The sequence below is a fragment of the Medicago sativa genome, chromosome 8 (assembly GCF_051527215.1).
Source record: "Medicago sativa cultivar Bolivia chromosome 8, Bolivia_mono, whole genome shotgun sequence".
Taxonomy (NCBI): Eukaryota; Viridiplantae; Streptophyta; class Magnoliopsida; order Fabales; family Fabaceae; genus Medicago; species Medicago sativa.
Window position 1 is genome coordinate 70096904 of NC_140756.1, and position 16940 is coordinate 70113843.

The 16940-nt window shown below is 37.4% G+C and overlaps 1 protein-coding gene across 4 annotated transcripts; it reads left to right on the forward strand.

Moving 5' to 3' along the window:
- Positions 1-7419: 7419 nt before the first annotated feature.
- LOC146901033 (uncharacterized) lies at positions 7420-16575 on the forward strand. Of its 4 annotated transcripts, none has more exons than XM_085734232.1 (8): positions 7420-12553; positions 12639-12895; positions 12978-13092; positions 13798-13996; positions 14141-14194; positions 14288-14482; positions 14568-15274; positions 15546-16575. In XM_085734232.1, the coding sequence occupies exons 1-8, from the start codon at positions 7760-7762 to the stop codon at positions 16209-16211; spliced, it is 6987 nt and encodes a 2328-aa protein (XP_085590358.1). In that variant the 5' UTR covers positions 7420-7759; the 3' UTR covers positions 16212-16575. The 4 variants fall into 4 exon arrangements, with proteins under 4 accessions (XP_085590358.1, XP_085590359.1, XP_085590356.1 ...); XM_085734233.1 differs by having other exon boundaries at positions 14288-14413; XM_085734230.1 differs by having other exon boundaries at positions 14141-14482.
- Positions 16576-16940: the final 365 nt, after the last annotated feature.

A 16940-nucleotide genomic window follows, 5' to 3' on the forward strand; every position in this document is an offset into this window, starting at 1 on the left:
TTTCATCTCCGTTATACTTTTTGGTTCCTTCCGTCAAGGGGTTAACCCCAAATGTCATAGATGGACTAGCATTATATATGGTCCACCGTAAACCTCATTAACTTTTTAATCTTAATCGTTTAATCTATTTATTAAAACATGAGTCTTGTTAACCGGTGCCCCCAGGGCACTAGTTAAGGCGCTAAAAGTAGAAAGAAAAGTCAAAGTTTGTATTAGAAAGAACATATTTTTAACTTAAAAAAAAGTATAATACACAATTTTCAAGACAATATTCCTTTTGTAATTCCTTAACAAGTGCCCCGGAGGCACTTTTTTTTTGACAAAAGTGCCCCGGAGGCACTTGTTAACATTTCACTTAAAACATAAACCATTGGATTTTGAAGATTTATGGTAAGTAATAGGCTAAACTACAGTTTTGACCCCCTATGTTTGCCAATGTTGCGATTTTGACCCCCTGATAAAAAAAATGAAAAATTTGACCCCTAAGATTTAGCCCCTTTTACAATAGTGACTTTTTAGCCAATTTTGACCGGGTCAACGCTTATTTGTACGCCACATGTGTAATTATTTATTTTTAAAAAAGAAAGATAAATAATTGTGACCTCTAATACTGTTTCCAATTTGCATGAACAGGGTAAATTAAAATAATTGTGCACCATATCCAACAAGAACGAAACGTCGCGAATCTCTTATAAATCTCGTGTGTATAAATATATATTTCATTTAATTCAGGAAATAAAAATCCAGCATGAAGTTGAAACCCAAAATAGATTTGTCCAGATCTAATGCCATCACTCTCTAGATCTGCTCAGACATGATGGTGGTGGTGATAAGGTTGATGATGATGAAATTGAGAGTGGAGGATCTGTCTTTGGTGGTGGTGTGGTGATAAGGTCGATGTTGATGATGTTGTTGGTAGTGGTGATAAGGTTGATGAGATCAAGTAAGCAAAGGAAGATATGTGAGTGTTGTTGGGGAGATTTTGATGTTACAAAACACACATCAATCACGTGTCCCTTCAATTTATTTTTGTTTTTTTTATATTTTTTAATTCCTCTATTTAACATATGACATTTTTCTCTTTTAAAAATAAATAATTACACATGTGGCGTACAAATAAGCGTTGACTCGGTCAAAATTGGCCAAAAGGTCACTATTGCAAAGGGGCTAAATCTTAGGGGTCAAATTTTTCATATTTTTAGTAGGGGGTCAAAATCGCAACATTGGCAAACATAGGGGTCCAAAACTGTAGTTTATCCTAAGTAATAGTACACGTTACCACCTGATTTTTTTTCTTCCTTTCTTCACATTCTTCTCTCCTCACCTTCATCATCTTAATCAATATTCATAAAAAATACTCAAAAAATAATCATAACCCACAAAAAGTGATTAGTGAGCAAAAAGGGCTTGCAACTGCAGAACACACCACCAGCAACAACAAGAACCCTCAAACCCAGAAAAATAAAATCCTTAAACCCACCAGTAATTCAAGTAACGAAGAAGAAAATTAGCTTCTTCCATCACCACAAGCCTCAGCTTGTTTCACAATAGCTTCAAAATTCAACAAAGGTCCAAACTCTTCATCACTTCCTTCACCTTATCCTACATCATCGTCGTTTCCTCCCTCTGTTGCCATTGTCTCCACCGTCATCATTATCTCCGTCGGCGTTTCCGCGCGATTGAAGGGTGATCGGATTTGGGGAGAAAGAGGGTTTTGATTGATAAAATGATGAGTTTAGTAAAAAGATTTATTGTTCTTGAGAGTGATGGAACAAAATGTGTTGAAAGAAGGAATAATGTTGTATTTGTTCAGACAAGGGTTTACACTGCATTAGCTGGGAAATCTGCTCATCGAGATTTCCATGGGAATTCGAATTCATGTCCAACTTCTCCAATCAATAAACCAGTTTTAGAATTGATTGAAACCCTAGATCTAACTTTGAAAAGGCCTTTTTGTGTTTTTGATTATTGTTACTTGTGTTTGTTGAAGAAACCAAAATGGGTTAGAGAGAGAGAGATAGAGAGAAAGAGAGAGGTGATGAAGAAAATAAAGCTTTGGAGGGTTCAATAGGCTCGTTTTGTTAGATAAATACTCCTTCAATTATTGATTTTTTTTATTTTGTTCTGAAATTGATTTTTTTATTGATTTATTGTATTTTTTTGGGTTGTTGTTCTTATTGTTTGTTTTTAGGTTGTTGTTGGATTTTTTATGTTGGTGGTGGTGTTGTTCTTCCTATTTTCCAGAAATGGATGAAGGAAATGAATGATTCAGGTGAAGAAGATGAAGGAAATGAATTAAGTTTTCAGTCAATGCCAAAATGACATGTGTCCATAAGTTAACCGTTTTTTAACAAACCTAACGGAAGGGGCCATAAAGTGTAACATAGATAAAATTAAAGGACTGAAACAGACTTTTTATTACTTATCAGACCAAAGTTATACTAAAAAAACTTAAGGGACAAAAATAGTAAATAATTCAATTATTTCATTGTTCCCCTAATCTTCTTATCTTTTTTTCATCTCTGAATCATTCTTCATTATCTCTCCAATGTTCCCTCTCTCTGTACTTTTTCTCTCTTCATCTCTCTTCCTTAGCTTTAGCACCTTCTTCACCCACATACTTCCTCCTTTGTCAATGTGTCTTCTTCACACACAAAGATCCAAGACAATTTTTGCCATCTTTCAATTAAAGATCTATTTTTTTTAATCATATTTTTGTGTTTCAATTTTGGTTTCAAAATGTTATTTTGGACACCCAATTTGATTATGAAATCAAAATTTTAATATTTTTGCTGCGGGTCGTATCTTTCATGGATGTTATCATGTTTTTGACTTTATTGTTAATTTTTTATTCACAAAGTGAAAATGTGAGTGAAAAAGAGGAGAATCATCCTTGTTTTGAAAACCCCTACTCACCCTTTCACTTACCTGTTTGTAACCCTTGTTGTCTTTGAAAACCTATAAATGAGAAGAAAAAAAACCCAGAAATGTGAATTAGAACATGATTCAAAACCAATATCATATTGTTACTGTTCATACCTAGAAAAATGAAGCAGTTCGTGTCAAAGGAACAAAGGCACTAGTGAACATCAATGTTCACTAGTGCAATGTTCAATGATCTCGTGTTGCCCTGTTGTGGAGGGAAATCATGTAAGACGAAGGCATGTTGACGTATCTGAGAGGAGAGAAACATGCAGATAAGGGAGATTCTAAAGGATGTTAGATGAAGATGAGGAAGAGTGTTAGAAAAAATGAATTGGATTATATTTAATTATTAAAAAAAAAGCTTAAATACACTTTTAATCCCCCTATTTTAACTTAATTAGAATTTTAATCCCCTTCTTTTCAAAACTACTACTTTCTCGTGTTTTACATTTTTGGGTTTTTTTTATCCTACACCAATTTTAGTGATTTGTCATTGTCATTATGATATGGCGGTGACGTGGCAGTGTGTGTTAGCTAATTAAGTTTCCATGTCATTAACAAAAATAAATAATCACATACAAAATGTAAAAACTAATTGATTAATAATTAAAAAAACAAAAATTGAATTAAATTATAATAAGAAAATGAATGAGGTTTGATAACACGAACCCTAATTTCTAAAATCCTTAATTTCTTCAATCTCCGTCAACATTTCCTTTCTTATTTTTGTTTGTGTCGAACGAGAATGAAAGCAACTTCACTTATTCGTTGCATAACCATTCCATTATATTGCGATTTGTGATGGATATTATAGGGAAGATTAAGCATCTTACATGGTTGGAAGGTATCAATTAGTGGAACTTGTTTTGGTCGCAGCGAAGACAACAATGTGGGGTTTATGATTTATGCAGTTCGTTTGGAAGCTGCACTGAGAACTCAACAATATTGGAATTGTTTGAGTGGTTATGAGTCAAAGGCACAATCTGATTGGGATTTGGAGGATCACTCAGGTGGGTGTACGAGAAAAACAATGTTACAATGTGAGAGTTCTGATCGCTCTAATGGGGTAAATGATAAGTTCTGCACGATTCCCAACATGAGCAACGAAAAGTAGATGGAGATTAAAGAATTTAGGGATTTTAGAAATTAGGTTCCATGTTATCAAACCTGATTCATGTTCTTATTATAATTTAAATTCAATTTTTGATTTTTTAATTATTAGTCATTTAATTTTTACATTTTGTATGTAGTTAATTATTTATGTTAATGACATGGAAACTTAATTAGCCAACACACTTCCACGTCACCACCATGTCATTATTGACAATGACAAATCACTAAAATTGGTGGGGATAAAAAAACTCAAAAAAGGTAAAATAGGAGGCTAAAATAGTGGTCTTGAAAATAGAAGATTAAAATTTTGATTAAATTAAAACAGGGGGATCAAAAGTGCATTTAAACCAAAAAAAATTGACCTAAATATGCCACATGTACTAAAAAATATTTTTTTAAAAAAATTAATTACACATTGAGCATGCTACATCACAATTTTGCACAGTCACATGCTTCGAGGGTCCAAAACCAAAGACTCTTCATATTATAAGGTTGGAATCCAAAGTTTTTTTTTATAGGGGGTAAACCAAAAGTCGCTCATATTACATGGCGGTAAACAATATTAACTCTTTTTTTTATGATCCAAAAAAAAAAAACTCTTTTACTTTTTGTTATTTTGATCTTTTTGATCAATTTGCATATAAATGTTCAAACTTTAAATCTATGGTCTTATATCAATGTAAGATCTTAGTCTTCAAATCTATGGTTCTAGGTCCATGTTTGCATATGAAAATGAGATTGAAAGTTGTAAATCCATATGAAAACATACCAAAATGATTTGAAAAAAAGATAAATGACCAGAGTTAAGGGACTATGAAATAATTTCACCTATTTATAATATTTTGTAAACAAATTATATTGTATAAAATAGTAAAAAAATATTTTTGTCTTAAACTGACGAGCATTATTAAAAAAGTTAAATCAACAAATAAAATCACAAAAGTTTTGGTTTTTAGTATCAAATCAAACCCAAAGGGTCATGCAATTATAACGTTTCCTACCTTTAGTCTCTGTAATTTATTTGTTTAGATATAATCTCTGCAAATTAGAAAACAAATGTTTTAATTTTTGATATTTTCTGTGATCTGATAAAATCATGTCATGTGGCCCAATAAATTGACGTCAGAGATTAAACACAACATTTTTTGAATTTACATGGATCAGATTAAAAAAAAAATCTTACATGGACTAATTCAAAAACTTGCTAGGTGTATTTACATTATTTTTTTAAACGCTAACTCTAATTAATACTACTAACTTATCGTAAAATATGAAAGGTGAAATTAAATACACAGTTTTTTTAGAGAAAATTAAATACATATTTAAATAAAAATAAAATTTAGTAATATTATCGAAAAAATAGACATATTAACTACATACCAGTTTTTCTTAATATATTTTGAAGGTGAGAAAAACACAAGAAGGGGGGTTGAATTGTGTTTTGAAAAATTCTTCGTTTCTCCTAAAAACTGAACACACTGGTCAGAAGCTAAGTGATACAACTTCTGAAGTGATAAACAGAATCTGAACGCAGCAGAATAAAACAGAGAGAGAGAAGAAGAAAGACACAAAGCAATTATACTGGTTCCTTCCACAATCCGGAAGTAGTCCAGTCCCCCTTGCACTTCCAAGGAGATTTCACTAGAATGTAATATCTGATTACAATTGCTCAAGCACACAACAAGAGACTTCCTATGCTCAAGCACACTTTGCAAGAGTCTTCCTATGCTCAAGAACACAATCAAGAGACTTCTATGCTCAAGCACAACTGCAAGAGACTTCTAAACAAACAAGATTACAAAGAATAATGTTTGAGATTGAACACTTGATATACAATCAGATACAAACTCTAAGACTTAAGAATTTCTAAGATGAGAACTTGAGAAACAGAAATTCTAAGTGAATGCAGAACAATTTCAGCAGAGGTTTGGCACTTGTAAAAATGTTGAGAGTCTTTCGTTCAGCATTACCAAATCTCTAAGTCTTCACTCCTTTATATAGAGGTGTCAAAGAGACGTTGTGAAATTGCCAGCACATCAAAAGAGTCGTTGTTGAAGCTTGATCTTTCACCAATGATCTTTTGCCTGATTTGGTTGTTGTCCTATGAAGAACCAATTTAAAATCCATTCCCATTGTAAAAGAACATCTTTGCAGGCGTAGCTGTATTATGGAACTGTTTTCTTGTCTTGTAGCATGGACACAAAACAGAGTAGTGGATAAGGTGGTTGTACAGTTCGTACAAGGTACAATGTCAACGTTTTTTGAAGATAAGCATCCAATGCCTTCAAATCTTCACCAAAATGCCCGTTGTAAATTTCCACTAGTCTTCTGCAGTGTTTTCGAATCCAATAGACAGCTTTTGAAGTGTTGATCCTTGAATCTTTAGCTTGTAGTGATAATCAGCTTCTGATGAGCTTCAGCATCTGATGAAGTCGCTTTTGACGACTTTCTGCTTCTGATGACTTTCAGCTTCTGATGACTTTCAACTTCTGATGACGTCATCATTCTTCAGGAGCACTTCCCTTCAGATGCACTCTTCAGATGCTTTCAAGCTTCTTTTTCTTGATTCCTTAGCTCTCTTTTTGTTCTTCAGAACCTTTATATGATGTAAATTTTTAACTATGGTCCTTTACACTTGAACAAATATTAGCTAGTCCAATTTACAATTTTTAATACCTTGTTATCATCAAAACTCTTTAAGGTTCATTGTTATACACATTTTGTTCCAACATATTTAAAATTGATTAAAGTGATTTGTAATAAAGAACGAATGTAGTATTTCAAAATTTGCAATAAAATTTCAAACTATTACCATTCCACCTCTCCTCCTTAGCTTAGGCTCTTACAATCTACATTTAGGCAACAATGTTGATGTTCCCCCTCCTTAGTTGAGAATTTTATCGAAGTGCATGATGCTATTGGGAGTAGTACTCCTCATAAAATTCCTTAATTTTTTTTGGGAAATGCTAATCGGTGCCCCAGACACTGGTTAAGGATATGAAAAAGGAAATTATATAGTAGTTAATGCATTGAAATTGTATAATTAATTTATAATAAAGTCAAAAACAGTTTCCTTTTATGCTTATAATTCCCTTTTATGGTATACTTAACCCGTGCCCCGGGGGCACCGGTTAGCAGGACCTATTTTTCTTTGATTTCCTTTCCATTTAAAAAAAGAGATCATTTTAGTTGGTCCGAAGTTGAGTCATATTTAAGAACGTGAATTTAATCCGCCGTTAGATATTGACTTTTATTAAACGAGTCTCGCAAGTAAACAACGAGATTAAACTTTTTATATTAGTCGGTCCTTAAGATGAATATAGCACGTGAGTGGAGAGTGTGGTAAAAAACATAAATATCTAAAAACATAGGGGTTGAAACATGAAGACAGAGAAAAACAAATCATAGTTTGGTCTACTCACTCAGCTCCTTCATTGTATTAACTTCACCTTTTCTCTCTTCTCTCCGCGCACCTAACACCACCGCCCTCTATCTTACGCCCCCCCGGAGTTCACCTTCTTATCACACCCCCCTTTTTCATTTCAAACCCTAATTCAACAATTCAAGATCGATCGATCCCATCGATCGATTCGATCAAACCCAAAAAAACCATTCATTTCAATCATCGTTAAGGAATTCAATTCGATCTTCAACGATTCAGATCAATTCAAAGGATTAGGGTTTTCATGCTTTGGCGATTCACACTTGCGGTGCGACTGCGATGGCAAATTCCGGCACCAAATACGTGTCAGTGAATCTCAACAAGTCTTATGGACAAAAGGGATCCACTGCTCCGGCGCCGAGGTCCGCCGCCGGAGGCAGTGGTGGTGGTATGGCGGTTCTTTCTAGACCTCGAAGTTCGCAGAAAATTGGAGGGAAGCTTGCGGTTCCACCCCCCTTGAATCTTCCTTCGCTTCGGAAAGAGCATGAACGGTTTGATTCGCTTGGATCGGGTGGTGGACCGGCTGGTGCTGGTGGTTCGGGGACCGGTTCGAGACCTTCTTCGTCTGGGATGGGGTGGACAAAGCCTGCTTCGGCGGTTTTGCAAGAGAAAGAGATGGTTTTTACGGAGGATGTGCCGAGGGTTGTTAGTAAGGTTGCTCCGACTGTTGTTTCGTCGTCGGCGGTTTTGAGAGGAGAGGATTTTCCGTCATTGCGTGCTACTTTGGTGCCTCCTGTATCTGGTGGTAGCCAGAATCAGAAGATCCAAGAGAATTCGAATTCGATTCAGAAGAAGGAGAATGTATCTGTTGAGCAGAAGAAGGAGGATAAGAGTGGTGATGCTGATGGTAATTCTAATGCTAATGCTGTTTCAGTTGTTAATGTGAACTCTCGGTTCAATGCTGGGAATTTTCCGGTTGAGAATGGTCGTGAGAATCGAGGTTTTAATGGCTCTCGTGGAGCGAATCAAATTAGAGGTGGGATGAATCAAGATGAGTTTTTTCCGCCTCTGGTAAGGTTGAACCCGAGATTTGATTGGGCTGATGATGAGCGTGATACTGGTCATGGTTTTACGGAGCGGAGTAGAGAGGGGAGGGATCATGGATTTTCATCAAAAAATGATGCTTTTTGGGATTTTGATATGCCTCGTGTTGGCATTGTGCCACAAAAGTATGGTAGTGGTTATGATATGAGAGGACAGATGCGGGGCAATGAAGCTGGTAAGGTTTCCTCCAGTGAAGTTCCTAAGGCGGACTCTTATGATAGAATGCCAGGAAGGGAAGTGAATTCCTCTAATTCCTCTTCGTGGAGGAATTCGTCTTTTCCGAAAGATGCTGGGAATGATAGGAATGGTGTTGTTGGTGCAAGGCCTTCAAGTGGTAATAGAGATGTAGGGAAGGATAACAAGTATAGTTCGTCCCCTTTCAGAGATGTTGTTCATGATGATTCTGGAAGGAGGGATGTAGGGTATGGTCAAGGTGTGAAACAACCTTGGAATAATATGGCGCAATCATATGGTGAACGAAATGGACTGCGGGATAATCGTCATGTTGGTGGCGATCAGTATAACAGGAATAGAGTTGATTCTAACCAGAGCTTGATGTCGAAGTCTTCATTTTCATTGGGTGGTAAAGGGCTTCCTGTTAACGATCCTTTGCTTAATTTTGGCAGAGAAAAACGCAATTTATCGAAGAGTGAAAAGACTTATGGGGAAGATTTTGGAGCTTCTGCTTTTGATGGGAAGGATATTTTTTCAACAAGCCTTGGGGTTGTGAAGAAAAAGAAGGATATACTCAAGCAAACTGATTTCCATGACCCTGTTAGAGAATCATTTGAGGCTGAGCTTGAAAGGGTTCAGAGGATGCAAGAACAGGAGCGGCAGAGAATCGTTGAAGAGCAGGAAAGGGCAGTAGAATTTGCTCGCCGAGAAGAGGAGGAAAGAATAAGACTAGCCAGAGAACAGGAAGAGATGCAAAGGAGGTTGGAAGAAGAAGCAAGAGAGGCAGCATGGAGGGAAGAACAAGATAGAATTGAAGCTTTGCGCAAGGCCGAAGAGCAGAGGCTAGCTAGAGAAGAAGAAAAACAAAGACTGTTTTTAGAAGAGGAGAGGAGGAAACAAGCTGCTAAACAAAAACTTATAGAATTAGAACAAAAGATTGCTAGGAGGCAGGCTGAATCAGCCAAAGGTAACAATAATGCTCCAATTGTTGATGAGAAAATGCCTGGGAACGTGAATGAAAGAGATGCATCAAGGGCTACAGATGTAGGTGATTGGGAGGATAGTGAAAGAATGGTTGATAGGATATTAACTTCAGCATCTTCTGATTCATCAAGTGTGAATAGGCCATTGGAGATGGGCTCTAGACCTCATTTTTCTAGAGATTTGTCTTCCACCTTCGTGGATAGAGGTAAACCAGTTAATTCATGGAGAAGAGATGGTTATGAGAACTGGAGTAGCCCGGCATTCTATCCCCAAGACCATGAGAATAGCCACAACAGTCCTCGCAGAGACTCATCCATTGGTGGAAAGCCATTTATGAGGAAAGAATATAATGGTGGTGCTGGATTATTGTCTTCAAGGACTTATTTAGATGAATATGCTCATGTTAAACCACACAGGTGGAATCAACCTGCAGATGGAGATCATGCTGGCAGAAATTCAGAGATGCATTCTGATTTCAATGAAAATTTTGTTGAAAGATTTGATGGTTGGGCACAGAACCGTCCCCGTGGCAATGCTTTCCCTCCATTCCCTGACCGTCCATACCAAAACTCTGAATCAGATGGACCGTATGCCTTGGGGAGATCCCGGTATCCTGCCAGGCAACCTCGTGTTCTCCCCCCTCCGCTTGCTTCAGTTCACAGAACTTACAGGAACGGAAATGAACACCCTGCTCCTTCGGCATTCCTAGAAAACGAGATACCATATAATCAGGCAGCAAGGGGTGACTCTACCCTGCCAACTGGTTATGATAATGGGAATCATGGTCAAGCTGAAGTTGATCCCCTCCAAGAGGTTGCTGAAAATGAAGACCATAAAGTTGAGGCCACGCCAAGGTGTGATTCTCAGTCTTCACTCTCTGTTTCAAGCCCCCCTAGTTCACCAACACATCTCTCTCACGATGATATAGATGACTCTGGAAATTCTTCTGCAATATTGACCTCTGAGGAAAACAAAAATGGCCCCATCTTAGCTCCTGAAAATGAATCCATTGCAACACCTGACACAGCTGGTAAAGAGAATGTAGTCGCTTCATGTGCCGTGTCTAGTGGCGATGACGATGATGACGAATGGGCTGCTGAGAATAATGAGCAGTTCCAAGAACAAGAAGAATACGATGAAGATGAAGATTATCGAGAAGAAGAGGAAGTGCATGAAGTAGATGATAATGCTGGCCTACACCAGGATTTTGAAAATATGCACTTGCAGGAAAAAGGATTGCCACACTTAATGGATAACTTAGTATTAGGATTTGATGAGGGTGTTCAGGTCGGAATGCCTAATGAGGAGTTTGAAAGGGGACAACAGGCTTCTAACGCTTCTCTAGAAGTACCTTTTGACAATACAGGCAATGATGGCAAAGCCCTTCAACCTGTTGATGATGCCTCTCAGGTGAATCTCAATAGTTCTTCTAGTGTATTCCAGGAATCAGAAAAGCCAACTCCAAATTTAGCATCTGAGAGTTTAGGTAATGTTGAAGCTTCTAATGGCTTCTCTGCTAATCATAGTACACCATCTTCAGTTATTATTGGCCCACACTACACATCTTCGGGTCAAATTGTTACTTCTGCTGCTCCAGGTCAAGCCGAGTTACCCATTAAGCTTCAATTTGGTCTTTTTTCTGGTCCATCATTGATACCCTCTCCAGTACCAGCCATACAAATAGGTTCTATACAGATGCCATTACATCTGCATCCACAGGTTGGTGCACCTCTCACTCATCATATGCACTCGTCACAGCCTCCTTTATTTCAATTTGGCCAGCTTAGGTATTCATCTCCAGTATCACAGGGGGTGATGCCTCTAGGTCCTCAATCAATGTCATATGTTCAGCCTAATATCCCATCCAGTTTCCCTTTTAATCATAACTCTGGAAATCAAATGCCAGTTCAAAGTGGTCCAGAATCTTCTGATTCATTTATTAAGAAAGATATCAGGCATCAGTCTGTTCTTGGCCAACCAGGTAATTCAAGAAGCTTATCTCACAGTTCACTTCCAAGTGAGAATGCCGCTGGAATAAAGCAGGGACAAAATGCTCCTAATAATAACACAAGGATTGCTTCTAGTTTCCAATTGGACAAGCGGGGGAGCCAAAATGTAGTTGGAAAGAGCAGCAGTACTTCATCCAATGCTAAACACTCAGAAGTTCAGCCTCATATCAAAGATGCATATCTTCATTCAGTTTCAGAAGAGAAAGATTTAATGGAGTCAAAATCACGGTTTCCGGTATCTGGTGGTAGAGGACAGAGATATGTCTACACAGTAAAAACTTCAAGCTCAAAATCAACAGGTGCAGTTCTAGGTCCAGCTCCGAGGGTTAATCGAGCAGATTCCAGGGGATTTACGAGGAGGCCTAATAGAAATACACAGCGCACCGAGTTTCGAGTTCGGGAAAGTGCTGAGAAGAGGGAGCCTTCTAGTTCTTTGTCAGCCGATCAGTTTGGGTTGGATAATAAGTCAAATGTCACTGGAAGGGGAATAGGCATGTCTGGAAGGACTGGATCTAGAAGGTCTTACACCAATAAAATGGGAAAACAGCCAGTAGAATCAGTTGGAGAAAATTCACATGGCATGGATTCTGGAAGCAGAGCTGAGAGGGTTGAAGGAAAAGAATCAACAAAGTCTCAGAGCGTTTCACATTCTGGGCAGAGTAATCTCAAAAGAAACTTGTGTTCTGAGGAAGATGTTGATGCTCCATTGCAAAGCGGAATTATACGCGTGTTTGAGCAACCTGGAATTGAAGCTCCCAGCGATGAAGATGACTTCATAGAAGTCAGGTCTAAGAGGCAAATGATAAATGATCGGCGAGAACAAAGAGAGAAAGAAATCAAGGCTAAGTCTCGTGTTGCAAAGGTATATAACCTTCTCAGTTTCTATCTATTTGCATAACCTTATTTTATAGTGCATATTTTATACTTGTGTTTTTGTTTCTTACTAGGTGCCACGAAAAACCCGTTCTGCTTCACAAAGTACTGTGACCATGCCCATGGCCAATTCTAGCAAAAGATCCATTTCTACTGGAGAAGTGTCGAACAGTAGTGGTGCTGATTTTGCCGCTGCTGATGGGCATGGGATGACAAAGAGTGATTCCTCATCTGGATATAATTCAAACTTACTGTCCCAGGCATTACCTCCTATAGGCACACCTCCTTTGAAAACTGATGCCCAGCCTGATTTAAGATCACAGACGAACAGGTAGTTGCAGACTTGCAGCCTTGTAATTTTTCACGTGGCTCTTATTGTACAAGAAACATCAATCTAATTTTTTATTTTACAGGTCACTTCATACAAGTCTCCCATCAGTTTCTGGTCGCGAAAGCAAGAACAAGAAGGGCCATGAAAATGTTCAGACATCTTTGGGCTCCTGGGGCAATGTGCAAATTAGCCAACAGGTTTGAACTCTCCCCTCTCCCTTTTTAAGTAGATAACAATGGCAATGGAAATGCCATAGTCTCTAATTTTCTTTTGTGCTTTGCTTTATACTTCAATGCTTACATGAAACCCCTCGTATATAATAATTGGGATCGTTGTAGATAGATGATGTAGTGGGCTAATTTATAAAAATGAATATATTTTAATAATTTTTCATTTTAAATTTTTAAGATCTGTAACTTCGGAAGTTTAATTGTATCACTTTATATTATAAAATTTACAGATTGAAATAGTCTAAAATTAGTTAACTATGCATACAAACAATACAATACACACATGGATATAATATTAGACCATCTAAGGATTTAAGATCCCACGTAAACCTGTTACTAGAAATCAATATATAGGTTTTCATCAGAGTGTCGTTCAGTAAGGTTGAATCTACATAGTGGTTCTGAGTTTTTTTTTTCTTCTTCCTCTGGGATTTTTTTTATATCTAAAATATTATTATAACATGAACAAATTAGATATAGTCTATTTCAAGTAAAATATGTTTTTGTAGAAATTCTTATCCTATCTAGTATTATACAATGCATGTTTAAACGGTGCATAAAAAAATCGTATCAAATCCATTATATAACAAGCTTCAATCATCAAATCATACCTATAAATATTTTATTGTTTGTTTAAATACTTGAGTTGATAATTTAAAAATTGCATAACAGGTCATGGCGCTGACACAGACACAACTCGATGAGGCTATGAAGCCTCAGCAGTTTGATTCACAGGCTTCTAGTGGCAATATGACAGGTGTTGTTGCTGAATCCAGCTTGCCAGCACCATCCATTTTAACAAAAGAGAAAACATTCTCATCTGCTGCCAGTCCAATAAATTCCTTGCTTGCTGGAGAGAGAATTCAATTTGGTTAGAAAATAAATTTTGCATTGGGATTTGTTTAGTCAATTACTGTCGTAATAACTTTGAAAGGCTACAGGCAATTTAAAGTGATATTTCTGGATGTTAAGTTTCCTGTTTCCTTAATTATTGGGGATAATTTTTTGTTTTCAGGGGCAGTGACATCTCCAACTGTTCTTCCTCCTAGCAGCCGTGTTGTGTCTCATGGTATTGGCCCCCCTCGATCATCTAGATCAGACATGCAAATATCTCACAACCTTGCTGGATCTGACACTAATTGCAGTCTTTTCTTTGAGAAAGGGAAACATGGTAATGAATCTCATGGCCATTTAGAAGATTGTGATGCGGAGGCTGAAGCTGAAGCAGCTGCTTCTGCTGTTGCTGTTGCTGCCATTGGTAGTGATGAGACTGTTGGAAATAGATTGGGTACTTGTTCTGTCTCGGTTTCAGATGCTAAAAATTATGTAGCTGCAGATATTGATAGGGTAGTAGCAGGTGATTTATTTCCCTCACTATAAGACGACAGTATAGTTTTTGTTTCTTCTTTGGCATCTGCTAATAATATTAATTACCTTGACAGGAGTAGGTAGTGAGCAGCAATCAGCAAGCCAATCTAGATCTGAGGAGCCTCTTAGTGTATCTCTTCCTGCTGACTTATCTGTTGAGACTCCACCAATTTCCTTGTGGCCGGCCTTACCAAATACACAAAATACTTCATGCCAGATGATCTCGCATTTTCCTGCCGTCGCTCCTCATTTTCCTTCTGGCCCACCTTCACATTTTCCTTTCTATGAAATGAATCCTATGATGGGTGGTCCTGTGTTTGCTTTCGGACCACATGATGAATCTGCATCTACAACACAGTCACAGCCTCAAAAAAGTACTGCACCAGCATCTAGGCCAATCGGGAACTGGCAACAGGGTCATTCTGGTGTGGAATCCTTTTATGGTCCTCCAACAGGATTTACTGGACCTTTTATTGCACCTCCTGGAGGCATTCCAGGAGTCCAAGGGCCTCCACATATGGTTGTTTATAACCATTTTGCACCTGTAGGACAATTTGGTGGACAGTTTGTGTATATCCCCTCTGGAAAGCAGCCTGATTGGAAACACATTCCTACAACTTCTGCATCAGGGACCAGTGAAGGGGATATGAACAATATGAATATGGCATCTTCACAGCGGAATCCTGCTAACATGCCTTCTCAAATTCAACATCTTGCTCCTGGTTCACCACTTCTGCCAATGGCATCTCCAGTGGCTATGTTTGATGTTTCTCCTTTTCAGGTAAAGATTTATCTGTCTTGGGGTTGATTTTTGCTATTGTCATACAAAAGCTTTTATGATTGTTGTACAGTATCACAGTGCTGGGGATGGCATAGCTGTTCTTGCTTGGATTTTGTAACAAGTTATTTTTTTAGTTTCTTTTATTTTAAAAGACAGTAAAAGCCATTTGTTTCTTCTGCTTTATTTTAATTTATCTGCACAAGATTTTTTTTTTTTTTGTGTGTTTGTATGTAGTAGTAGTAGTAACTAACAACTCTGAAATTTGTGCCAGCACTCTACCGAGATGTCAGTGCAAGCTAGATGGCCCCATGTTCCAAATGCACCACATTCATCCATTCCTCCATCAATGCCATTGCATCAACAAGAAAGTATTCAAACTTCTCAGATGAGCCATGGCCCTTCGGTCGACCAGTCACTAAATGTCAACAGATTTACCGGTTCTCGAACTTCAACATCTTCTGATAGTGATAGGAATTTTCCTAGAGCAGCTGATGTAAATGTCAACCAATTACCTGATGAACTTGGATTAGTGGACACTTCAAACTCCACTGCTTCTAAGACTTCATCCAAGGGTGTTTCTAGTAAGACTCCATCTGAGAAAACCATTACAGATGCTGCTGCCAAAGTTGATGTTCAGAATGGAAATAGCAGCAAAAGTAATAACCAGAACTCAAGTTCTGGTTATAGGACTCAACCCGCACAACAAAATAATGTTTCTACCCAGCAGCAGCATTATGATCATTCCTCAGGACATGGTAACTATCACAGAGGAGGTGGTGGTGTTACTCAGAGAAATAATTCTGGTGGTGAATGGTCCCATCGTAGATACCATGGAAGAAACCAATCTACGGGTGGAGATAAGAACTTTTCATCGTCGAAGGTCAAGCAAATATATGTGGCTAAGCAGACTATTAGCGGGTCATCATCAGCGTTGTAAGTGCTGGATTTGAAGAAAAAAACATGGAAGGCTTTGTTGTTAATTATTGGTCTGTGACCGAAATAAAATTTTGATTAGCTACTACTTGGATTTTAGGGCAGATTGAGTGTTAGATTAAGATTTTTGCTGGCTACAACAGATTCTATACCGGTCTTCCTGATGAAGGCTGAGGAAGAGTTTGATAGCACTGTCATTGTTGTCACCATGTCATTTTGCGATAGCAATTAAGCTTGGACAATCTTCCTTTGTTTTTTCTTTTGACACTAAATTAAAAACCTTTATTTATTGGGTTTTGTGTATCAGATTCATTAGCTGTATTACTATATTCTTTCCCTAATTATAAGGAAGTATCAGTTTTGAGAAATGCAAGTTTTCTTTTCTAGTTTTGCACTCGGATAGATCATGGGTGAATTTCTGATAAAATTCCCTCGAAAATATTGACATGTGAGAAATGGGTACAATGAATGGTAGACCTTGTTGATATAACTATTATTTAATTAATAGACAGTGATGATGAAACTTTGATTTGTTAACCATGCCTAAGCATCGGAGTTTATGAAAATTGTATTCTGTAAGCCATAAAAACCAGGAAACAAAATTAATAAACAATTATAATTTTAATAAGAAATAATAACTTTTTTTTTTATTTTTAAATGTCTACATAAGTCAACTATTGTTTGGGTTATTGGAAGACAAAATTCAGGACAAATTAACAGAGGAGCAGTTTTG